Here is a 25,580-nt window from a genome sequence, read left to right on the forward strand (position 1 = left end):
TAAAATAAAATAAAATAAAATAAAAGGTAGGGCTAGGGGTATAGTTCAGAGGTAAAATGTCCCTGGGTTCCATCCCCCCTCCCAAAGATTGACATACTCTAGTTTTTGAACCAGCTGTACTAGGTCTACATTTGAAAAATAATACAGAAAAGTATTTGTAGCAAGAGGAAAAAAAGATTAATGATCTCCAGCATGCACTCAAGAGAGTAGGACTTGTTTTTCTCCTTCCCTTCTTCTACTTCTCCTTTTTATTTTACTTTTTGTCTTTCCAGATTTAGGAACTTTTCTTTCAGGATTACTTGTAGACAATAAATTTATTTTATGTAATTATGATCTAAGTATACACACACAACTTCTTGTGATAAATATCACAGTGGCAATATTTTATGAAGTCGTAAGTCAGAAAAAAATCTGAAATTTGAAAATGCTACATAATTACATCTTACATGATTTGACCCTACATATCTTTCTATTCAAAATTAGATGTTTATATTTATCAATGAAATGACATGTTTGAAAAAACTTCTTGAAAAGCTGTGATTACATAGGTTTGTATTAGAACTACTTCCCAATGGATTCCAAAGAGCAGGGTACCTCAGCCATCCTTTAAAAGGGAGCTGTGGGGCCAGGCGTGGTGGTGCACACTTGTAATCCCTGCGCTTGGGAGGCAGACAGGAGCCAGCCTCGCTGGCTTAAGAGACCCTGTTTTCAAATAAAAATATAAAAATGGGTCTGGGAGTGTAGCCCAGAGGTAGAAGGTTTTCCAGGAACCCTGGTACCACCAAAAAAAAAAAAAAAAAAAAAAAGGGAGCTGTGGGGTCTTATCCTTCCCTGGGAGACTTGGGTACATGCTTGCTTTTAAAGGTGTTGGTAAAGTCTTCTAGTGAATAAACATTTTACCACATTTACATTAGCATTTGTAACTTTTTCTCAAATACCTATTTCCAATTTATACTTCCAGATACGATGTTAGCATAACATTTTGCTCCTTCACGCTATGACTTTGCATTGATCTTGGGTATTTGAAACAATGTGCCAAACAATAGTCTAGTCAGCTTAATTTTTGGGTCCAAAAACATTTAAATGAGAGGTACATTCCTACAACCGATTACCACTGGTTACTGTGAGTTGACTATCCTCTATGTTATAAACACGTCACTGGGAAAAGGAGTTACTTTCTATGTTCTTTTATTAGATTTTCAAAAATATCCTGTGAGTCAAGTTATTTCCTTATTTTATGGGTGAGGAGACCAAGGCATAGAGAAGCCAGGTGAATTGCCCATAGTCCCACAGACCTCACCACGAAGTCCACATTCCATCTCATCTGCAAAAAGTATGGAAAATACTTATATAAAAAAACTAATGAAGAGCTGGGTGTGGTGGTGCCAGTACTTGGAAGGCCTAATCAGGAGGAATGCAGGTTCAAGGACAGCCTCAGCAACTTAGTGAGGCTCTCAGCAACTTGGTGAGACCCCGTTTCAAAATGAAATAGGGCCGGTGTTCTAGCTCAGAGATAGAATGTCCCTGGGTACCTCAATCCTCAGTACCCAAAACCCAAAAACAACCCCCCCCAAAAAAAAACACTAACAATTAACAGATAGTACTATAAAATAAAGCCATAAAAAACTGAATGTCTAAGCTAAAATATAAGAACATTTTTCATTATAATACTTTTATTAGAAGCTAATAAATCCTTTTGCTAGTTTTCAAGGGCAAAGTCCAACCACCTAATTTGATAGAAAGGGGTTTACCTAAGGGCAAACAAATTAATTGACATGATGGCAAAAGAGGTAGCATCGGTAGGCGTGGTCATACTCATCCTTTTTCCAGTATTAAAATGTTAAATCTAAAGCCAGGCATGATGGTGTATGCCTGTAATCCTAGTACTTGAGAGGCTGAGATAGGAGGATCACAGGTTCGTGCGTGGCCAGCCTCAGCAACTTAACCAGGCCCTCTAAAACTTAGTAAGAACTTGTTTCAAAATGAAATAGGGCTAAGGGTATAGTGTAGCTCAGGGGCAGGATGTCCCTGGGTTTAATTCCTAGTACAACAGACACACACAAAAAGTTAAATCCAGACCTGAGATTGTCTAAGATCATCAACAACTAAGGATAATCCTGGAAGAAAAACAGGCCATCAGTGACATTCAAAGAGAAGGGTAAAAATGGTAGTGTGGTCTGAACCACCAATGTGTTTATTTGAAAAGATGCCAATACATTTTACCAGCTAATAATCCTTAGAAGTCAGGGAAGTAAATTGTTTATAATCATTTATCTCTGAGTTCTATAGTAGAAGAAACCTAATAGCTTTCTTATCTTACCCTTTAATGCCCTTAAACACATCAAATTTTATTGCATTCTGTTTTGTTATAAAACACTTTGATTTATTTACTTCTTTGTTTTGTACTTTAAAAAGACTGTCAGTGGACTGTAGTAAAATTCAAAGTAGAAATGCACTCCTAAATATTAAAATAATCAGAAATCACCAGGAAAATATATATATATATTCTCCCAGTCCCAATATTTTGAAAGAAAGTTTTTAAGTGACTTTTAGTTTTAAAATATTCAGGATAGTGTTCAAATGTTTTGCTTTTGATTTTTAAGTAGTAAAGTCATTTTCACATAGTAGTACAACAATATAAAATAGTTACATGCGCCGGGCATGGTGGCGCACGCTTGTAATCCCCATGCTTGGAAGGCAGAGACAGGAGGATCACGCAGTTTCAAAGCCAGCCTTGCTGACTTAAGAGACCCTGTTTCCGAATAAAAATATAAAAATGGGTCTAGGAGTGTAGCCTGGAGGTAGAAGGGTTTCCAGGAAGCAAAAATAAAAAAATAATAGTTACACGCTAATAAGGTTCATAATCACTCATAAATTTTCTCAAGTAGTAAAACCAAAAAAAAATAATAATAATAATAATAATAATAATAATAATAAGTTCAAAATTTTTTTAGACTCAATGCCCAGAAATCTGGTGTTTGGTATAGGTTAGGAACACATAAATTAGGCATGGTGACTCATACCTGTAATCCCAGTACTTGGAAGGCTGAGACAGGAGGATCACAAATAAAATAAGGCTGTGTTCAGGTAGAGAGCCCTGGAGTCAATCCCCAGTACCACTCACACACACAAAGAACACACGAACACATGAGCCTCTTCCCTGTGTGAGAGGGTTATGCCATGTAACTTAGTCTTCCTCCTGTTTGAACTCTTCAACCATGAAAAACAACCTCAGGCAGCTTTCATTACGATACAGCAAGATTCCATCACTAGACATGTGTGAACAAGGGCAGAGTCCAAACATCCTTTCAACAAGTTTAACTGTCCCCTTCTATATGCGCGATACTAAGCTAAAGGCTGACAATATAAATATGAAAATATACACTCTCCCTAGAGTAAAAAACTCAAAATTAGCAATACCATAGGATGAATAAAAGAAGAGTAGTGAAGACAGAGAGGGGACTAAAGAGGGAAAAATCCAAGACCTTTCCGGGTTTAAATACCAGTTTTGCAGCCAGGTATGGTGGCACATACCTATAATCCCAGTACAAGGGAGGCTGAGACAGGAGGATCGCAGTAGACCAACCTCAGCAACTTAGTGAGGCCCTGCACAACTCAGTGAGACCTTATTTCAAAATAAAAAATAAAATAGGGCTGGCGTTATAGCTCAGAGGTAGAACGCCCCTGAGTTCTTTCATCAGTTCCATTGGGGGTGGGGACCATCTTTGCCATTTAGCAGCTGTGATACCTTGAGCATGACATACTGAAATGGGAAAATACCTACTTGTGGAAATGTTTGTAACAATGCACCGATTGACATACGATAAGGGTGATCTACCGCCAAAATGATGATCACTAGTCACAGTATTACTGATTCATATTTACATGAATTTTTATGACTGGTTTGATTCTCATAATGCAGGAGCTTTGATTGCAGATTCTAGAGTCAGCTTTCGGGGATTCAAATTCCAGCTCTGGAGTTATTTGCTCTGTGCCTGGGGCAAAGCTTTAATCCCCCTGAGCCTCAGATTGCAGCTGCGTGATAAAGTGTCAACGCTATCCTTACCTAGCTCAGAGTGGTTTTTGTGACTACGTGAGAGAAGGCACCTAAGGCATAGCACAATGCTCAAAAGACCAGCATAATTTTTAGATGTTACCTACTATTTTACTACCTTGTATATTATCATTGAATTTATTTTTCTTCATCTTAATCTGTATTCAGATTATAAAAACAGTAAGCACAATATCCAAAATTTGGAAAACAGAGGAGGAGAAATTATTCCATGTAACCATAGCCTTAACCTAGCTATAATTTATCATTCTGGTATATTTTCTTACAGTACAGTTCCACATTTGTCTACTGATTTTTCTACATGTAGATTTTTTAAGTGTGGCTAAAACACACTGTGTAAGAAATTTATTGTGTTTATCTCTCACTGATCATTATTGCATTTGCAGCACTGTCCACATCATCACATTAACCTTACAGCTATAATTTCAACAGCTACATAAATGCCTATTAATAAGAAGCATAATAAATTTCTAAATCAAGCCGGGAATTGTGGCTCACAACTCTAATTCCAGTATTGGAAGGCTGAGACAGGAGGATCACAAGTTAGAAAACAGCTTCAGCAACTTAGTGAGATCCTGCTTCAAAATAAAAAATAAAATAGAGCTAAGGGTGTAGCTCAAAGGTAAAATTCCCCTTGGTTCAATCCCCAGTGCCAAAAATTAGTATTTGAAGTCAATCCCCATGCATATATTTGGGTTGTTTCAATGAATACATGGGAAAGTGGCCAGGGGAAGGGGGCACAGGACTAAATAGAGAGACAGACTCAAAACATACAGTGACTTGGGTCTTCTGGGCCCTGTGGTCTCACTTCATGACCTCCTCTCAGCTCTCAACCTCCAAGGGCAAAAGAGAAAAGATAATACAGAGATGAAGGCTTTGTTTTGGAGAGACTACTTAGAAAAGGTTTGCATGCTGTGTATAAGGTCCCTTTGATGTAATAACTTTGTGTCTCCTGTGTGTTTTGTCGTTGTTGTTATTGTTTTCTAGTATTCTCTGGGCCTCCGATTTGCAGTTCCACGTCTTGAGAAAACAAACATGAGCATTAACTTCGATCTCCAAATCAGAAGGTCAGACCTTTAAACGCCTGCATTATCAACAGTGCTCTAGAGTAGAGATTCCTGATGAAGTATGTGCCACTGGCCACGCTCTTTCACCTTCATAGTTCTGAAATCAGAACCTAGACTTTTAGAAACTAGTTATTCATTCTCAAATGTTTCAGTGTTTTCAATATTTGGGGTCTTAAAAAAGGAGACTGCATTATGTAGTCCAAGGTAGGAGACCATCAGACTGTGTCCGGGGCCCCTCTCACCCTGCTTCACTACCACTTTTCCTTATTCCTTTTTCTTTATAAGAAAAGGGGAGGAGCATAGACTTTTGTACGTGCAACCTTGAAATCTACAATTTCAAGAGTGAATGAGTCTGATGATTTACTTGGGAGCACCATGGAAGGATGAAGATGACATAATAGTGTATTTTGAGAGCAGGGCCTTCTCTAGCAACATAAAACGGAGCCAACAAGGTGGCTGCCTCTTTTTCATTTTTGTTTTACATTTTAATATACTTTTATTGGTGTACTATAATTATACATTGTAAAGAGGTTCAGAGTGATTATGTGCATGGCACTTAATGATGTTTCCCTACCATTTCTCAGGTTGAACCTGTCTGAGGATTCATCTGTGACTCCACCTTTTTACTCTTTGCTCCTTCATGACCAAACATAATATTTCATGAGCAGGAAGACCCATAGGGTTAATGACACATGTGGGCCAGGCTTCTAGCTCTGAATATCAACCTTTTATCTGGTGATAGAATCAATTTAATGGCTCTAGGCCTATATTTTTAAATAGGAAAATGAATGGAAGATAATATAGTACTGTTCACAAAATATTTTGTTCAGATAAATATAAATCTTTTTCGAAAAATGCCTCCTTAGGTATATTTTGCAGTATGCAGTTTTAAAACTTTAAAAAACATTGGTAGAGATGCACATGTGTACACCCCACAGTTATTTATACCTTATCAGCATAGTGAACCCTTGCTCTAATTATAGAAGTGACTGTAAAGTCGATGCTCAAAACTTGGCTCTCCAATACCAATACAGCATGACGAATCTCTAAATTTATCTTAACATCATGCAAGAACAAGCATCCTTAGAGTGTGATACCTTTGGGGACAATTACTTTGTGCACCAGATTACATCGATGAAAGGTTCAGGATTTAAAAAGATACAGTAACTCTTTGATTCCCAATTTCTCTCTAGCTTTCACCTATGAGAGAAGACATACAACTATTTACTTCCAGAGACTGGATAATCTCAGTTAGCATAAAATTCTCAAGTTTTCTCACTTTCTTGTAAATGACATAATTTTGTTCATCTTTATGGCTGAGTAAAATTCTACTGTGTATCTCTAGTACAAAAAGTCAGATGAAAATCTGCAATGGAGCATTGAAAGGGGTTAGGGGAGGAGAGGGGGGATAGAGACACACGAAGGTAACAGTTTAAAAACTGTTATGTATGTATGTGAAATTATCAACACCAATCTCACTGATATGTACAGCAGAAGGTGGGATCCGGAGGGGAATGGTGCAAGTGTTTTGTACACGCATATTCCTGTCTCTCTATACCTCAGTGCACTAGAAAAAAAATACAGAAATGTAACAGATCTTAAAAATCTGCAACCCTGTGTCAAAACCATCCTATCCCAAACTTGGCAATACGTTTCTAAGGATGGAGGTGTTCTAATTTAGTTTAGGCATCCTATTCTAATCTTGATTCTTTTTTGTGGGTTTTGTTTTGGTACTTTAAAATCTACTGCTGAGCTACACCTGCATTCTTCCTCTTTTTAAATTTTGAAAACAGGGTCTTACTAAATTGATGAGTTTGGCCTTGAACCTATAATCCTCCTGTTTTAGCCTTCCAAGCACTGGGATTACAGGTGTGCACCACCATGCGTAGCTATTAGGTCTTGCTTGAGCCTATTATTTTCTGCTGAATCTTAGAACATCTTTTCCCCTCCAAATTAGCAATGGAATGCAAATGGAATGATTTTTTCTGTAAAATCTCTTCACTTTTCAAAAAAGTTACTGAACACTCTTTTGTATGTACAAAAATATATTCTTACCAAAAGTTTTAGGCAGTCCTAAATACTTTCACTTTGGAGTCTTATGCTAGTATTTTTAAGTTTACAGGGAGGAAATGCCAATGAAACTTATATTTCCCTCAATTATCATCTCTGCCTTGATCTTGCAGTGGCCTGAAGCTTTGCGTCACATGGGGAAAGACACAGCTCTCATAAATGCATGCCTTTATTTAAAGAAAGTCTGATATGAAGGTGTGAAGCAAATTCATTTTAGTCCCTCCTTTATCTTTATTTTAGTTTTGAATAAGAGAATGGAAGCGAATAGTCATTCAGTCAAGGAACAAAAAAAACACTAGATATTCTAAATGCCATCCCCAAATTAATCCTGTACAGCATCATTTCAACAATGAATTTAGTGGTAAAGCGTTAAATTTGATGAAAAGTAGAGATGGCCACATTTTGAACATCCCTTCTTCCATCTAAAAATGACTCCTGATTATATTCCATTTCTACTCATGATCATTCTAACACGATCCTGAAGAAAATAAAGATGCATACAAACTGGAACGTATACAAAACATCAAATTTCCAAAACATTCATTATAGAGCCAGAAGTGTTGGAGAATACTTTGAAAACTCAAATAGTAAAGTATTAAGAGGTGAGCACTTATCTGTATGCTTTGCTGGCAGCCTCTGAAGATGAAAAGAAGAACTTAGATGGGTAGCTTTATATCCAGTTTAAATGTGTGCAAACCAGAAACAAACTAATCCAATGCTACAGAGTTGGAACTCTTACAGCCATACACTGATGACCCTACCTGCAGTTACTGTACTTTCCACAAATAGAAACCAAGTAAAAAATGGGCTTTAGAAATCAATTAGCTTAAAATTTTCAACAACATAATACTTGAATTAAATGCTCTTTCCATCCCCTTGTTCTATATGACACGGACATTTTTCTCCCTGTAGAGAGTGAATCACATTGCAATCCCCATATACAAACAGCAGCCTGTGTTCATCTTTTAAGTTGCTCCCTCCTTAGTGATGAAATGACCACTGTGTTGTTTTTGCTGACATTCCAAAGACCACAGAAAACATAAAAGGCATGTTAGAAAATAGGAAACAATAGGAAAAGGGAAAAGGTACTGATGTAATCAAGTGGAAAACAAGTTTACCCTTTGTGTGCAACACAGGGTACAGTTGTATAGAGGAAATTCATTCTTTGTGTAGAATGAGCACCAATGGTTTAAACAGCTTGGTGCTGGAGACAGGGATGAATCACTTGTTTGAATGTGCAGCAGTGTTAGGGAGGGAGGTTTCCTTCCAGGAAGGAGGTCAAGGAAGCATCTAAGTTATATATCAAACCTGGTTCATTTCTTGCCGGGAGACTTTTGTCAATATCATTTGTATGTAGCACCAAGAATCATGAAATATCTGTGTGACGGGAAAAATCTGCTTAGCTAACCAGAAGGTCTGGATTCTGTGCCCGCCATTGCTCTTGTGGCTCTCAAAACCGTCTTCAACAACCTCATTCTAGTCTCAGATTCAAGGATGATTTCAATGTTTGACACCTATTTTCATGTCCTCTCTAAAAATGGTGTTATCCAAGCCACTTATAAACAAAACACAATACAATTATTATGCAAAGTCTCCAATGAGACTTGGTTTCATAATTCTAATTTCCACCACGGCAAAGCAGTAATAGAACAAAAATCCGATTAATTTGTGAAGCAGCTCTATTGAAATTTCTGAACTAAAGAATTGCTCTTAATATACTGGGAACCATCAAGTCAGCAACAAATAGAATTACTTAAAGAATTCTTAGGGGTAAGAATGTTGACTTCACTTCAAAAAAAGAAAAAAGAACTTTTCCCCAGATGTGAGAATAGTAAAAAGAAATGGCCTGGCAACTGGGGTTCAAACTCTGGCAAACAAGTCCCTGCAGGCTCAATGGAGAGCTTAGCAGAGATGCTCCATTACAGGAAACTAGCCTGACATTTGCCTGTTTATATCTTTTATGTGTGTTTGCAGTTCAAGTTGCCTTATCATTATATACAATCGACCAGGGCTCTTCAAAAGCGGTGTAGGAACAATTCTGTCTCCTCTGCCTTTGAGAGCAGACTTCTATCATATCCTTTCCAGCACCCGCATTTGGAAAGCTTCAAAATCTATCCAGAAGCTACCCCGTCGCCGCCATCACAGCATTAAAGCTTGTGTGTTGAATCTGAGTGGGATTCCATGGTGAGCAGAGGAGGCTTTCTCTTAATGAGACTTGAATATAAACATGACCCATAAGTGGGGATGTGGCCACATCTCAGCTCGCTAAAAGCTGCCTAATCCTATGGGTGACTTCTATGAAAGCACAGAGACAACAAATGTGGATGCCAGCTGTGTCTGAGGCTCAGACACTGGTTCATCCTCTTGGGAGGTATATTTTATTTTCCCTACAGCACTGACTGCTTACTGCATCCATTTTTTTTTAAGTTAAGCTTCCTATCTAATTATATATGTTCTAGGGGGAGAAATCAGCAAGCAAAAGTAATTTTGCCACTGTCCAAAAAAATATTGTTAAACACACACCTTCTCTCTTGAGACTTCCAATGAATTTCACACCTCACCATGTTGTCTCCGAATGGCCTCTTTCCTTGGGTCTTGTTTCTTCTCACTATTAGCCGTGTTTCTAGTTCTTTCCCCACTCTTCTTCCTAGACAGTCAGCGAGCATGCTGTAAATGTACACTTATTTTACCATTAACTTAAGAAATAAGCCATAAGGAAGATTAAAATTGCTTCCAAGACAATGTATGGTATGATGCAGTCCAGAGGTAAACGCAAATGCCTTTTCGATTATGTGCTGGTCTGGGCTGTGGATGTCAGCTCTCCCTGTTATGAGCGTGGAGAATCAGGAGCGGACTGTGCTGTCCTTTTCTATTTTGTAGGAAATGAACATGATACTCATAGATGGTAAGGAATTCATTCAAAGAAGGAGCCAGAAAATGGCTTTTTGGTTTAGCCATTGAAGCTAAAAAGTGTTAGCTTCTTAGATTTCTATTATAATTCCAGATAAAAGATTTCCTCAGGGAAAGTTAGTTCATTACTGTTGCTCATCAAACAATCCTAACAGTGCTCTGTACAAATAGTTATGATTCTGTAGAATAAATATAGCATCGTTTCTCGAATAATCAGGTTAGGAATGTGTGTTGCTCTTGTGATGTGAAGAATGTTTTTTTTGTGATCATATAATGTGTAACACATCTGAGAAAATAAATTTAAATCATCTATCATTGTGTTTTAGTTCCAACAAGGACAATCCAGACAGCAATTTTGTGAGCTTGCAAATCAACGTTACTGCTGTAGCCCAAGTCGAAATAAGAGGGTAAGTAATAAACAAGAAATAATAGCTCTTGATATGTAATAATTGTAGTGGTATAATAATAGTTCTCTGTGTGAAAAGACTTATGATGAAATACTAGTAATAACTACATGGAATATTCCTAATAGGTATCACAGTTTACTCTAGTTATCAATACTCATTAATTTCTACTCATCATTAGCTTTTGTTGTTGTTGTTGTTGGTACTAGAGATGGAACTCAGGAGCATTCTACCTCCAAGCAACATCCTCAGCCCTATTTTCTTATTCCTTATTTTGAAACAAAGTCTCACTGAGTTGCAAGGGGCCTCCCTAAGTAGCTGAGGCTGTCTGTGAACCACGATCCTCCTGTCTCAGCCTCCCAAATGCCGGCATTACAAGTGTGCACCACCACGCCCAGCCATCATTAGCTTTTTATCAGAAAGTATACTAAACCTGTGTAATAATTTACTTTAAGGATATAAAAACATCACATCACATCAGTTATTTCTCTAAGCTGATAGTTCAGTTGTCAAACTAATAACCAGTTGATCAGTGATGTGATTGAAAAAAGTCACTTTTTAAATAATTATTTTAGCATATGACAATTTAGCTCCACTATTCCACATCTTGAGTTTAATGAATGGGTGACTCTCTGATGGAAGGACAGGTGGATCTACATTCTGCATCCTTTCCCTTTGGTCCTGTTCTTTGAAGGAGGCACCAATAAGCAACCAATAGGGCAACGGGGAAAGTGGTCAAGGCAAAATCTAGAACATCTACCAACTGAAAAGCCTGTGTCTGGGGTAAAGGAAATCAGAAATGGGTCGCATGAGTTCTTATCTTGCACAAATGTGAATTTCATTGATTTGTGATTGTAATTCTGTTTCTTGAACAATCAAGATTTGGCTAAGAATGTCAACTGGTTCTGTGGACCAAATTGTCCCTGTAGTTCCAGAATCCTGGTTCCCTCCCTTTTCCACATGTCCTGAGTGGTTCACACTCCTCCTTGAAGACAAAAGTGGGTTTCTGTACCCAGAGCCACTGTCGCCAGGGGCCATTTTACTTCTGTTCCAGGATACTCTCTTTGGATGCCACTGAGGCTTTGCCTAGTGACTGGAAAATAATAATGCTTAACATTTATTGATGTTTTCTGTGTGCTGCCCAGGTCAGCATATCTTAATATTTACTAGTATTTTTGATGTGCTAATGAGGGAATTGTGCCCAAGGAATTGAAGGCTACACAGGGAGAAAATTACCAGAATGTCAGTACTGACAACCATCCCCAGAGCTCATGCTCAGAAATGATCATATTATCCTGCCTATGAGTTTCTTGAACCTTAGCCACATAAAACCCATTTATTTGTGATTTTCTGATTTTTTATTCAAACAAATGACTTACCCAGTTTAGTGCATATGCTTGTAGTTCACTCATTTTAATTGCACAAGAGTATTACATTGTAAAAATATGACATAATTCATCCATTTTTATTCTTGATGAAAATCTGGAACATTTTCCATTTTTACAAACTTTTTTATACATACATGACTTAGAGTACATGAAATGGGTCAATGGAAGAGTGTCAGCCGGGTATGTTTTAAGAAGTGGAATTTCAGGATCAGAGTTTATACTATTTAACTTTACTAAATGATACCAAACTTTTTCAAAATGGTTGTATCAAATCACATTCCCACAAGTAGATTAAAGTTTCCACGGCTCCACATTATCAACTCCTAGAATGATCCAGTTTTGAATTTCTAGCCATGATAAATAAAAAATAGCACGTAGATGAAAGTTTAATTTGCAGCTCCCTTGATCTAAATGAACTTGAGATGCTCCTTGAAATTGACGGCTTTTTATTGTTCCTGTTCAAAAAGATTCTTGCTGGTTTTTATACATATTTCAAAGGATTGGCTTTTTCTTTTTCTTTTTTCTTTCTTTTTTTTTTTTTTGCGGGTCTGGGGGTGGAACCCAGGGGCTTTTGACCTCCAAGCTACACCCCCTGCCCTATTTTTTATTCTTTATTTTGAAACCGTGTCTCACTGAGTTGCAGAGGGCCTCACTAAGTAGCTGAGGCTGTCCGCGAACCGCGACCCTCCTGTCTCGGCCTCCCGAATGCTGGGATTACAAACGTGCGCCACCACGCCCGGCTGGCTTTTTCTTATTAATGCATAAAAATTTGTTTATATTCAAGAATTTGGACACTAGTATTAGTTATACATATTGTAAGTATGTTTGTTTTCACAGTTTATGGGGTCTGTAGGTTTTTTTCAAGTCAAGTTTATTGAGAGGTAAATTATATAAAGTAAAAACTCACCCTTTGAGGAGTCTAGTTGGAAGAACTAGGGCACTCTGAGAACAATGACAGCCCAAATGGTCTTTTGGACTCTTTTGTGGTCATACGTTCTCCTTCCATCTGGTTTTCTGACACTGTACAATTTGTCTTTTCCAGAACATCACACAGGTGAACTCAATCAGAATGAGTCTAACTTCTTCCACTTAGCATAATGAATTTGAGAAATATTTATGTTCTTGCATAAAATAATCATCGATTTCTTTTTATGCTGAAACGTCTTGCATTATTGGGATGTCCACTGAGCTCCTCGTCCATTCACCACTGCGTGGATGCACGGGTTGCCCCAGTTTGCAGCTATCTAGAGCAGAGATGCCATGAACGTTCACATGCAGCTCCTTGAAGGAACATTTGTTTCCATAAGTGGAACCACTGAGCTGTGTGGTGAGTGTATGTTTATAAGAACTCGCCCACGGGTGTGCAGGAAGCCGGTACCACTTCAGCTTTGCATTCCCACTAGTAATGCACGAGGGCTCCTCTTTGCCACCCAGAGCTTTGTGTTCAGCTGTTGGTCATTTCAATTTCAATGAATGTGTAGAGTAACTCACGGGGGTTTTAATTTTCATTTGCTTACTGACTAGTTACACTGAGCATCATTTCAATGCTTATTTCCTTTCAGTATCTCTTTTTTGGTGAAATGACTCACTTTATTTGTTTAATTCATTGTTTTATTACTAAGTTATAAAAAGTGTGTGTGTGTGTGTAGAGTAACTCACGGGGGTTTTAATTTTCATTTGCTTACTGACTAGTTACACTGAGCATCATTTCAATGCTTATTTCCTTTCAGTATCTCTTTTTTGGTGAAATGACTCACTTTATTTGTTTAATTCATTGTTTTATTACTAAGTTATAAAAAGTGTGTGTGTGTGTGCATGTGTGCGTGTGTGCGTGTGCGTGTGCGTGTGCGTGTGTGTGTGTGTGTGTGACTGGGGATTGAACCCAACGGCATTCTACTTCCAAGCTATGCTATTCTATATCACCCTTCCCTTTATGTTCTTATTTATTTATTTGCAATTCTGGGGATGGAACCCAGGAGCATTCTACCTCCAAGCTATACCCCATCCCTAGTTTTTATTCTCTATTTTTGAAACAAGGTCTCACTAAGTTGCATAAGGCCTCACTAAGTACCTGAGGTTGTCTGAGAACCCGAATCCTCCTGTCTTAGCCTCCCAAATGCTGGGATTAAAAGTGTGTGCCACCACGCCTGGATTTATTTATTTATTATTATGAAACAGGGTCTCATTAAGTTGTGGAGAGTCTCATAAATTGTTGAAGCTGGTCTTAAACCTGTGGGCCTCCGGGTTCAGTCTCCCAGGTATTGATTGGGATTATAGACATGAGCCACCACACCCACCTATAAAAGCTCTCTATAGGTTCTAGACAGAAAACTATTTTTCAGATGTGCGTTCTGATTTCACTCTAAAGTCTGACTTTCTATTTTCTTTTCTCTCTTTTTTTTTTTTTTTTTTTTGGTGGTACTGGGGTTCCTGGAAGCCCTTCTAACTACGGGCTACACTCCCAGACCTATTTTTTTAATTTGAAAACAGGGTCTCTTAAGCCAGAGAGGCTGGCCCAGAACCAGCGCGATCCTCCTGTCTCTGCCTCCCAAGTGCGCGGATTACAAGCTGCGCCACCACGCCCGTCTTGACTTTCTATTTTCTTAGTAGTGTTGTTTAAAGAGCAACAGTCTAAAATTTGTATAAAATTCAGTTGATTGATTTTTTTTACAGTTTGTGTTCCTTGTGTCTGATCTAAGAAATATTTGCCTCCAAAGCCACAAAGATTTTTCTCCTCTGTTCTCTACTAGAAGTTTTATAGTTTTAGGTTTTAGGTTTAGGCCTCTGATTAATTTTAATTTGGTGGAAGGTAAGAGCTGAGGCCCATTTTTGCTTATGAATATCTAGTTGTTCTTGTTGAAAAGTTCATTCTTTTTTATTAAATCACTTTAGAACCTTTGTTGAAAATCAGTTACCCATATGTGAAGGCCTGTTTCTGGGTTTTCTACTCTACCTGTGTGTGTGTGTGTGTGTGTGTGTGTGTGTGTATGATCTTGAAATGAAGCGCTTATCCTGACATTTTAGCAAACACAAATACAAGTAATAGTATATTTTATGTTTGTTGCTTTTACAGAATTTTCTATGCAATTATCATGTTCTGAGTGAATAAAGACACTTTTATTTCTTGCTTTTTAATTTGCATGTGCAAAAATTTGGCCAATTACAAAGTCAGAGAGAAGAGACCCTACAAAAAACGGCTCCAGTCTGACACTAGCTGTGAATTGGGGTGGTTCCCCAACCAATTTTTGATTCAAAAATTCACCAAAAGGACTTAGAGAACTCATCGACAGCTACAAACGCAGTTATAGTTTATTAGAGGGGAATTTTTTTGTGTGGGTCTGGGGATGAAACCGAGGGGCATTTGACCTCCAAGATACACCCACTGCCCTATATTTTATTCTTTATTTTGAAACAGGGTCTCACTAAGTTGCAGGCAGCCTCACTAAGTAGCTGAGGCTGTCCGAGAACCACGATCCTCCAGTCGCAGCCTCCCAAATGCCGGGATTAAAAGCATGTGCCACCACACCGGGCTTAGAGGGATTATTTAGATTAAAATCAGGCAAGGGAAGGAGGATGGGGCAGCACCTTGAGAAGTACCAAGTGCAGAGCTTCTGCTGCCCTCTCCCATGGACTTAGGACGTGCTCCTTCCCTTCTTCACATCCACAGCCCACCTGGGCCAGGGCAGTGGGCAGGCTGCGTGCAGACTGCATGGGAGACATATGGTTTGCTGGGGGATGCTCGCAAGAGATCAGTGACTCCTCCAGGATGCGTTCAACGGAGACAGGCTGACAGCACCTCTGTCCCTCACGGTGCTTTGCCAAGCACCACTTCCTCCCCCTCAAGTTGTGTCCACCCGTGGCCCGCTGGCAGTGACACGTCTCCTTTCCACAGCGCCCTCCACTCCACACCAGTCGCCGCTGTGAGAGGTTTTTGTATTTGGGCTGCAGAAGCAATGACATCATCAGCAATAGTGTGTTTTGTTTGCTAAATTTGCTCTTATGATAAACATCCCAAGGAGCAACTGCTCCGGTGCATGGGCAAGAAAGCAGCTTTCTACAGACAACGCCAGCATGGCCTGGCTCTCAGTGTATATGCAAGAAGGCCAGGTCTGCATCTGTACCTGGACTTTCCTGCCCAGGCTTCTTCTCATTGTTCGCTTAATGCAGCTAGGTTTGGGGTACAGAAAGGAGATGCTCAGGGACATGGTGCTTTACTGCCCCCCCTTTTCCTTAGAGCTGATGCACCTGGTATTTGAGGGGGAAAAAAACTATGTTTAAAATTAGAGAAGAAGCCGTGTGTGTGTGTGGTAGTGTGTGCTTGTAATCCCAGTACCTGGTTAGCTAAGACAGGAGGATCACAGGTTCACAGCCAGCTTTAGCAATTTAGCAAGGTCCTCAACAACTTAAGGAGACCCTGTTTCAAAATAAAATGTAAAATAGGGCTGGGGGTAGAGCTAAGAGGTAGAATGCCCATGGGTTCAGTCCCCAGTATCTCACACACACACACACACACACACACACACAATTATCAATCATTCATTCATTCTTTTTTTTTTTTTTGGTAGTGGTACTGGGGTTCCTGGAAGCCCTTCTACCTCCGGGCTACACTCCCAGACTTATTTTGTATTTGTATTTGGAAACAGGGTCTCTTAGGTCAGCGAGGCTGGCTTCGAACCTGCGCGATCCTCCTGTCTCCGCCTCCCAAGTGCGGGGATTACAAGCGTGCGCCATCACGCCTGGCCATTCATTCAGTCTTGTACTGGGGATTGAACCCAAGAAAATTTCACCTCCAAGCTACACCCCCAGATCTTTTTTATTTTTTATTCGGAAACTGTCTTGCTAATTGCTGAGAGCCTTGCTAAATTGCTAAGGCTGTCCTCGAACCTGCAATCTTCATAGCTCAGCCTTCCAAGTATTGAAATTACAGTCATGTGCCATTTATTACTATCTTATTTTTATATCTTTTCAAATTTTTATTTATTATTTTGTTTTAGAAAGCCTACAGAATGGGAGAAGATCTTTACCAGCTATCCCTCTGATAGAAGGCTACTATACAGAATATATAAAGAACTTAAAAGTCTTTACACTAGAAAAACAAATAACCCAATCAAGAAATGGGCAACTGAATTGAATAGACACTTTACAAAAGAAGAGATACAAATGGCTGATAGATATATAAGAAATGTTTAAGCCGGGCGTGGTGGCACACGCTTGTAATCCCTGCACTTGGGAGGCGGAGACAGGAGAATTACGCAGGTTCGAAGCCAGCCCTTGCTGGCTTAAGAGACCCTGTTTCGAAATAAAAATATAAAATAGGTCTGTCCCAGAGGTAGAAGGGTTTTCAGGAACTCCAGCACCACCAATAAAAAAAAAAAATGTTTAACATCATTAGCAATCAGGAAGATGCAAATCAAAACTACACTAAGATCCCATCTAACCCCAAACAGAATGGCAAGCAAATAATAAATATGGAGAATAGGAGCTCTTCTACACTGTTGGTGAGGGTGCAAACTAGTTCAGCTGCTATGGAGATCAGTGTGGAGATTCCTTACAAAACTGGGAATGGATCCACCATATGATCCAGCTCTACCACTCCTGGGTATATTTCCAAAGGGGTTGAAACCAAAATTAACTATTACACATGAACTTTTGTCTCATTCTTTAAGCTTAGTTTATCTTAGTTGTGCTAATCAAAAATAAGCCAGACTGTTTTTCATTCTGAAGCAAATTCAAGATTGAGAAATATTTTTATTCAATAAGACATAACTCAATACAAGACAACTAAAGGCCTAATATAACTTTCTTTATTCTCAATATTCATTTAATGAGATTAATATTTTCAAATGTATTTCTGCCATCACTTACAGTAAAATGAAGGAAATTTCTATTTATTTTCCAGCAATACAAATAGTTAATTAAAGTTGACTTTCTCATGTGGATGCAATTGTTTTAATTGCTAGATTAAAGTCCAACAATTGACCACAGTTTATTCTCTAAGACAGTGTTGAAGTTCTTTTTGGCCATTTTACACAGTAAAGCTCTTTCCTCTGAATATGCACCAAAAAATTGGTCCCAATGTTTAATTCTTCAAGGAACAAACAGCTGCTATGTTGAAAATCTTTCATGCTCAATGTTAAGGAAAATGTAATTTCCTTTTGGCTAATGTTATTTATTTCAGTGAATTTTATTATGTACTATCTCATGCAGTGTTTTTAAAATTTTACTTTTGTTTCTATTGTTTACAAGTAAATTAAAATGAATTTTTTGAGTGGGGAAAATACAGAGAGCTACTCAATTTGTTTCAGAGCTAGATAATATCAACATTGTCTTTGTCCCATTTACATGCCATTTGTTGATACAAAGGACCAATTTAGCATGGATTTGTATGAATTAAATTTTGCCACTGGGCGTGGTGGTGTATGCCTGAGACTAAGACAAGAGGATCGAAGGTTTGGGGCCAGCCTTGGCAACTTAGCTAGACCCTCAGCAACTTAGTGAGACCCTGTGTCTAAACAAACAAACAAATAAATAAATAAATAAATAAATAAATAAATAAATAAAATAGAGCCGGAGGTATAGTTTAGAAGTAGAATGTCCCTGAGTTCAATCCTCAGTACTCCCCCAAAAAAGAAAAAAAAAAAAAAGAAAAATTTTCTATCAAAGGCATTACCACATATTAATGAGCTCACAAGAAGTTTAAGAATATTGCCGTCTTTGTAAAATAAGCAGGGTGGAATAGGTTTATATTAAGCAGGGTCACAATAACCAAAGCAAGCATCCGGAGCACGTACAGCCAACATTGCTTCTGACAGTAAATGACCGTCTACTATTTGGGAGCAATATGATTGGATAAATAATATTAGAAAAATAAGGTCACACCATACTACCCAATCCTTAGACTTGAACATCTTAACAGCAGACATACTTCAGCCTGTCAACAACCAAATTCCTTTATTCAGAAAAATAAAACTTTATTCCAGGAAAATAAAAATTCATACATCAATACTTAAAGCGTGTATGGGGGGGGGGGTGCTGGGGATTGAACCCAAGGGCATTCTACCTCTAAGCTACACCCCCAGCCCTATGTTTTTAAAATTTGAAACAGAGTTTTGCTAGGTTGCTGAGAGCCTCACTACATGCTGAGGCTGGCTGCGAACCTACAGCCTCCTATCAGCCTCCCGAGGACTGGGATTACAAACCTGGGCCACCACGCCCAGCATAGCATTTTTTTTTTAACTAGCTGAAACCCGCAAGAATCCAAATGTCCTCCAGTGGCCAAATGGTGCATGAAGTGAGGCACAGCCACACCATGGAATATCACGTGATAACAAAAGGACTGCACTAGTGACCCATGGACCACCTGGACGGATCTCCAGGAAATTATTCAGTGGAAAAGCTCATCCCCCAAATCGCACGCAACAGGATTCTATTCACGTGACAGTCTTTAAATGGCAGGATTCTAGAGATGGAGAGCAACTTAGTGGTTGTCAAGAGATAAGGAAAGAAGCAGAGGGAGATAAGTAGAGCTGTAAAAGGCTATTTTTTGTGATGACATCGTATCAGTGTCAATATTCTGGTTGTGATATTACATACACGATAGCATATTATATGGGGTGGTTTTACAAGAAAGTTTAAATTGTGTTGACTAAATACCACTGAGCTTAAGGGTTCCTAAGGTGCACTGGGTATTGGAAACAGAGACTGGTTAGTGGGTATAGGAGAGATCTCTGTATTATTTCTTACAAGTATATGCAAATCTAAAATTATATCACAATGAAGGTTAATTTAAGAAAAAAAAAAAACTGCCCGGCGTGGTGGCGCATGCTTGTAATCCCAGCATTTGGGAGGCGGAGACCAGAGGATCGAGGTTCGCAAACAGCCTCAGCTACTTAGCGAGGCCCCTCACAATTCAGTGAAACCCTGTTTCAAAAAAAATATATAGACTAAAAAATAAGACCGGGGGTGTAGCTCGGAGGTAGAATGCCCCTGGGTCCCATCCCCAGTACTTAAAAAAAAGAAAAAAAGAAAGAAAGAAAAAAGCTAATTCCTTGCTTTTCCCCAAATCCTTTTCTAATATACAATGTTACCTTTAAGAGTATTTCACCTTTTTATTACCTGAGGGTCACAGTGATGAAGGGCCATTCAGCAGGAGTGGCTAGAGGACTGCCTGGACTGTTCACTCCAGGCAAATGAATCGATTATAATGCTTTCTTGCTAGCCAGCTCCTTTTTTTTTTTCTAAAAAAAAAAAATTTACTTTGATAACAATAAATTTAGTTAGGCTTCATTCTTAGCCATACTTTCCCCCAATTTTAATAATTTTTCAACAGGTAAATGATCTGTACTTTTTGAATGATTTTGCTGTGCCCTGTGACAGATTATATGTTTCTTTACATATAGATTTTGTTTTAGAACCAAGCCATAAAGTTTAAATTGTGTTTACTAAATATCACTGCAGCTTAGGGGTTCCTAAGGTGCATTGAGTATTGGAAACAGAGAAGAGGGTTCTTAGGAAATCTGAGTTTTATTCTTTTATTTCTAACAACTAACTCACACTTCCTCTGTATATCCGTGTTCTTTTTGTGCATAAAATGAGAGGTTTGGGCCATAATGTCTCCACAGTACCTATCAAGGCCTAAAGATTTATGATTCTATGATCCTAGAAAATGTATAACCAATTCTACTAGACTGAGGACCACACAAACAAAGTATGTTCCGAGAAAGTGCATTCAGCTTCTGTTCCCTGTGCTAGAAAACACACACACAGCCGGGCGTGGTGGCGCACGCTTGTAAGCCCCGCGCTTGGGAGGCGGAGACAGGAGGATGGCGCAGGTTCGAAGCCAGCCGTGCTGGCGTAAGAGACCCTGTTTCAAAAATATAAAATAGGACTGGGAGTGTAGCCCGGAGGAAACAAAACACACACACACACACACACACACACACACACACACACAGCCTAGAGCTTTGCAGTGGAAAGTGGACACTGAGCATGGACTCTGCTCTGTGGCAAGCTGAGAGGAGGTGAAGCCTTGGGTGGGGAAGTGGGCAGGGCGCTGTGGCCACGGAGGCCCCAGTGGTCATCTCTGGCCTCCATCTGAGGAGAGCAGCCCGCTGCGTCCTGTGCTCTTCTCCCTGTGAATCCCTCCAGTTTGAGCTGAGCGTGATTGAATCAAACCAAGTAGGAAAACAGGACACGGCAGTGACTGGCCTGTATACAGGAGAGTTTTGAGGCACCAGCCCGGCAAAGCCTGGCACTTCTTTATAGTTGCACATTAAGCGCATTTGCAAAGGGCTTTACAACGTAGCAACATTTCTGCAGGTTGTCCATTCTCCACACACCTCCAGAAGACAATGCAGACAGATTAACTTAGACCAAACGCATTTGAGATCCTTTCCAGTCATTTGTGGCATACAATCCAGAAGTTTATCATAGTTTTTTGGATGAGGCAATATACACACTACCGCCTTTAAATTATTTGCCCTCGGGTCAGCATTCGACCCAAGCCTTGGAAAAAGATTACCCAGAGGAGGAAAGGGAAGATAACATTTAAGGCTGCTAGAAGTGCAGTAATTACTGGATACCCCTAAAAAGGGAATTTGGGATATCTGATTGGCATAGAGATGTTTTCTGTTGAAGTTACTTTTAGCTGAAGGTCTAGGAATTCTTTTAAAGATACTTTTGACAATAAAAAAAAAACCCTGCCAGAATGCATTGTTATCTTGAGAATTACCCTTTCTAAGATTTTTACTAAAATAATAACTGGGTTTGTAATCAGCTGTTAACATGGAATAATGCTACACACTGTATTTTATTCCTGCAGTGCGCATGCTCTAAGTATACAGTGCAGGAAAAAATACCCATATATCAAGTTGGTATTCTACTTAAGTGATGAACAATTTAACTCCGTTTTTCTCTCACCTTTAGTTCTCTATAAGACCATGCTGGGACTCAACCACACTTTTTTGTTGTTGTTGTTCTGGTCTCGAGCCTGGTCTGGTGAGAGGTCTGAGGGCATTGACAGGAAGCCCAAGAAATCTAGGGAGAAAGGAAATCCTCTTTTACTCTCAAGTCTTTAAACAGAGACTATATTTCTTTACAACTGGACATTTACTACATCACAAAGAATCCTAGATATTCACACACACACACACACACACACACACACACACACACACCTCACTTCTCAATATGCCTTAAAGCAAGAACTATAGAACCTATGTACACGCATACAAGTACACACACACCTCTGCACAAATACTTACGTGTGCGCGTGCATTCAATTGTTTCTCAACTAAAGAATGCTCTCCGCTCTGCCCCCTAGTGTCCAATCGATGAGGTGCTGCAAAATAGTAGTTCTCGGGTCTAGCAACAGTAATTAAAAGGCTTCAGTAATAGCTCTGTTAGATCCTTTACTACCACGTGGGTCATGCTCTTAAATATCACAGCCAATATTTTTTCCATGCAGAAAAAAATTTTTCAAATAAATTGAGAGCCGCGTGTTTCCCAGCTATCCGTGCACCCCGGCCTAGTGGAACAGCCCGGTTATGGGCCAGCAGCAGCAGCTAACACGGCGTTCCATCTTTCAGGGTTTCCCACCCTCCACAGATTGTGCTGCCTATTCATAACTGGGAACCGGAAGAGGAGCCCCACACAGAGGAGGAAGTTGGGCCGCTGGTGGAGCATATTTATGAGGTAGCAGTTTTCTCCACTGAAGTCATATTAAGCTTTTTATATTTTTATGCTCTTTGCTAATAAACAGCGAGCACTTCAAGGCCTGAGCTTTATACACCACCTAACTTCATGCTATGCTGCTGTCTTGTTTTGGGGGGAGAGGGTTCTGTTGGGCATTCAAAGACTGGTCATCTGTGCCTTGGTGGTGTGAGCCATTACATGGTAAGAGCTATTTTATCCTGTTACTCTTCTTCTTTACTTAAATGTTCTTTATCTGCAGCCTTTGAATACTTAGCCAACCTACTCTTAAAAATAACTAGCTCCCTAGACTTTATTTCATTTCTTCCTACATTTTCAGATGTCTTTAAACCCCATTCATTTCTCCAACTGAAAGTCACCAACTAGAAGTTCCAGACCGGAAATTTTTATAAATTATTCACTACTGTACTGAAAAAAATGCACATTTGATATGTGAGATGGGTGCATGGTAGACAGATAAAAATAAATTTACTCACCATTGAAGTAACCCCATTAGAAATTAATCATGTATTCTGAGATTTTTTCATAACTTATTCTGAGTCCATTGATTAGTAAAATATTTTCCAGAAGTCAACAAGCAACACATGAAAAATAACCTGGTGTTCTTTTCCAAGCATTAAATTGTGACTAGGGAAAAGATTCCTTGACCTATCAGCTAAAGCATTTAATTTTTTTACAAATAGAAACCAACATCTAATAAAGGGATGACTACTAAGTCCTCCAGATGTTTTGTTTTGTTAGTAAAGTTAATGCTATTGACCAAGAGCAGTTATCCACTTTCAGAGGAATGGAAATAGAATTTTTGTCAAATGAAGTTCTAAGGCATTTTTTGATTGAGATTCCATCTTGAGAACATTCCTACTGTTTGTGCCTTTCCTATGGAACTCATGCCCCTGACCGTATGGATTAGGTCACGACATTCATCTTCAGCCATGAGGGTCAAGAACAACATTCTCTGCTAGGGTAACAACAAAACCATTTCCAATCTGATGAGCTGTTTCCATTCATGGGAGAAAGCCTCAACTCCCGCGCAGGATCAGAATGGAAACCTCCATCTTCCACCCAACCTGCAACTCAAGTTAAGAAGCCCTGTCCAGAGCTGGACACAGCATGCCTTATACTCTCCTGACAGGAAGAGGACGCCCCTGTCCTAGTTCCACTACGATCAAGAGACTCACTGGAAAAATTAAAAGCTGTCAAATAATTTATTAAACTTGTGTGCCTGCTTCTGCTCAAGAATGATGAAACTTTAAAGTTTGGGGGGAAAAAAATTCCAGACTCAATCATTCACAATGCAGCCCTGCTTCTGATCTTAGCATAAACGGACCATAAAAGTTTAGAGTGATTACAAGGCGTTCCAAAAGCAATCATCAGATGTTTCTTGCATGCACTATATCAACGAATATCATCGTGTGAATTAAACTTTGAGAATGTGAATTAAACAGGCATCTAATAAGAAAAACCAATTATACTTTGGTTTATAGATTGTGATAATTGTCATAACTGTGAGGGGACAAAGAGAAGATCTTTGTTAACTTTGAAGTGAGTTTTTAAAATCCATGATAAATCTAAAAGTGCTTAGTGTTTTTGGCAAACTGTTTTGTGTATTCTAAGCACGGGATTCGCATGTTTTAAAAAAAGTCCATCTCTTTATGAGATGTGGCCTTTCTTTCTTTGGGATCTGCTGATTGAAACAGAGGGAGCTCAACTTTGAAATATGCACTCAAGTGAACTGTGGTGAGTGGAGACTGCCTTCCCCCCTTGATGGATAGCCATTTTTCCAGAGGGTGAAAGAGAGCGCATCTCATATGGTTGCAATTGATGAGCCTGTAGTCAGGCCAGAGAGGCAGATTTCAATGCAAAGAAAGAACCACTACATTTTGAAATCTTATAATTAAGACTGCATTTCTAGCACTACCGTTCAATTAATATAAATTCAAGGTCAACATTGCAATTACCAGACACAGTTAGTAAAGGCTGAGCATCTTGAATCTGAAAACTAAAAATGCGCTCCAAAATCCAAAACGTTTTTTGAGAATTGACATGAAACCACACCTGGAAACTTTCATACCAGACCTCACGGGATGGGTTGCAGTCAAACTGAAGATATGTTAAAATATCACATAAGCCGGGCGTGGTGGCGCACGCTTGTAATCTCTGCGCTTGGGAGGCAGAGACAGGAGGATCGCGCAGGTTCGAAGCCAGCCACGCGCGCTGGCTTAGGAGACCCTGTTTCCAAATAAAAATGTAAAAATAGGTCTGGGAGTGTAGCCCGAAGGTAGAAGGGCTTCAAGGAACCCCAGTACCACCAAATATATATATATATATATAATCACATAAGAGTCCCTTCAGGCTCAGTGGATAAAAAACACCAAAAATGTGTGTTTAGAATTTGGGCCTGTTCCTGAAATATCTCATTATGTATGTGCGATATTTCAAAATCCCAAATACTCTAGTCCTAAGTGTTTGAGATAAGGGATGTCCAAACAGGGTGGCGCTGAGAAATGCATGCTAAGAGCTCCAAAGACCAGAAAGTCTTCTCCAAACAGCAGCCCATCATGCTTCCATAGTTCCTGCCCACAGGGACTCTTTATTTTCTCATGACTTAAAACATTTAATACAGGCCTCTCTGGCAGGTGCCAGCCCTGGAGCTGGGCCTGGCCCCTACCTCGGGCTGTGTGTTCTCTAACTTGTCACTTGCTTGCAGCTGCACAACATTGGACCAAGTGCCATCAGTGATACCATTCTGGAGGTGGGCTGGCCATTCTCTGCGCGGGATGAGTTTCTCCTCTACATCTTTCATATCCAAACTCTGGGACCTCTGCGGTGTCAGACGAATCCCGACATCAACCCACAGGACATAAAGGTAGGAGTCGGGCCAACCCAGTAGCTGTATTTATTCTTTTTCTGATAAAGAAAAAAAAATTTTAAACGGTGGCTTGTTTAAAATGTATGAAAG

General features: G+C 39.3%; 1 protein-coding gene across 1 annotated transcript in view; it reads left to right on the forward strand.

Annotated features, from left to right (window-relative positions):
• The window catches only part of ITGA8 (integrin subunit alpha 8), a gene marked incomplete at both ends in the record, with an annotated part of 195,350 nt that overhangs the window by 126,335 nt on the left and 43,435 nt on the right, over positions 1–25,580 (forward strand). The window contains 4 exons of the mRNA XM_080717210.1: positions 5,060–5,139; positions 10,446–10,526; positions 22,498–22,603; positions 25,329–25,487. Of these exons, the coding sequence (XP_080573336.1) occupies positions 5,060–5,139; positions 10,446–10,526; positions 22,498–22,603; positions 25,329–25,487 (426 nt within the window). The remainder of the gene's footprint in view (positions 1–5,059; positions 5,140–10,445; positions 10,527–22,497; positions 22,604–25,328; positions 25,488–25,580) is intronic.

Source organism: Muscardinus avellanarius (assembly GCF_963383645.1).
Source record: "Muscardinus avellanarius genome assembly, chromosome: 20".
NCBI lineage: Eukaryota > Metazoa > Chordata > Mammalia > Rodentia > Gliridae > Muscardinus > Muscardinus avellanarius.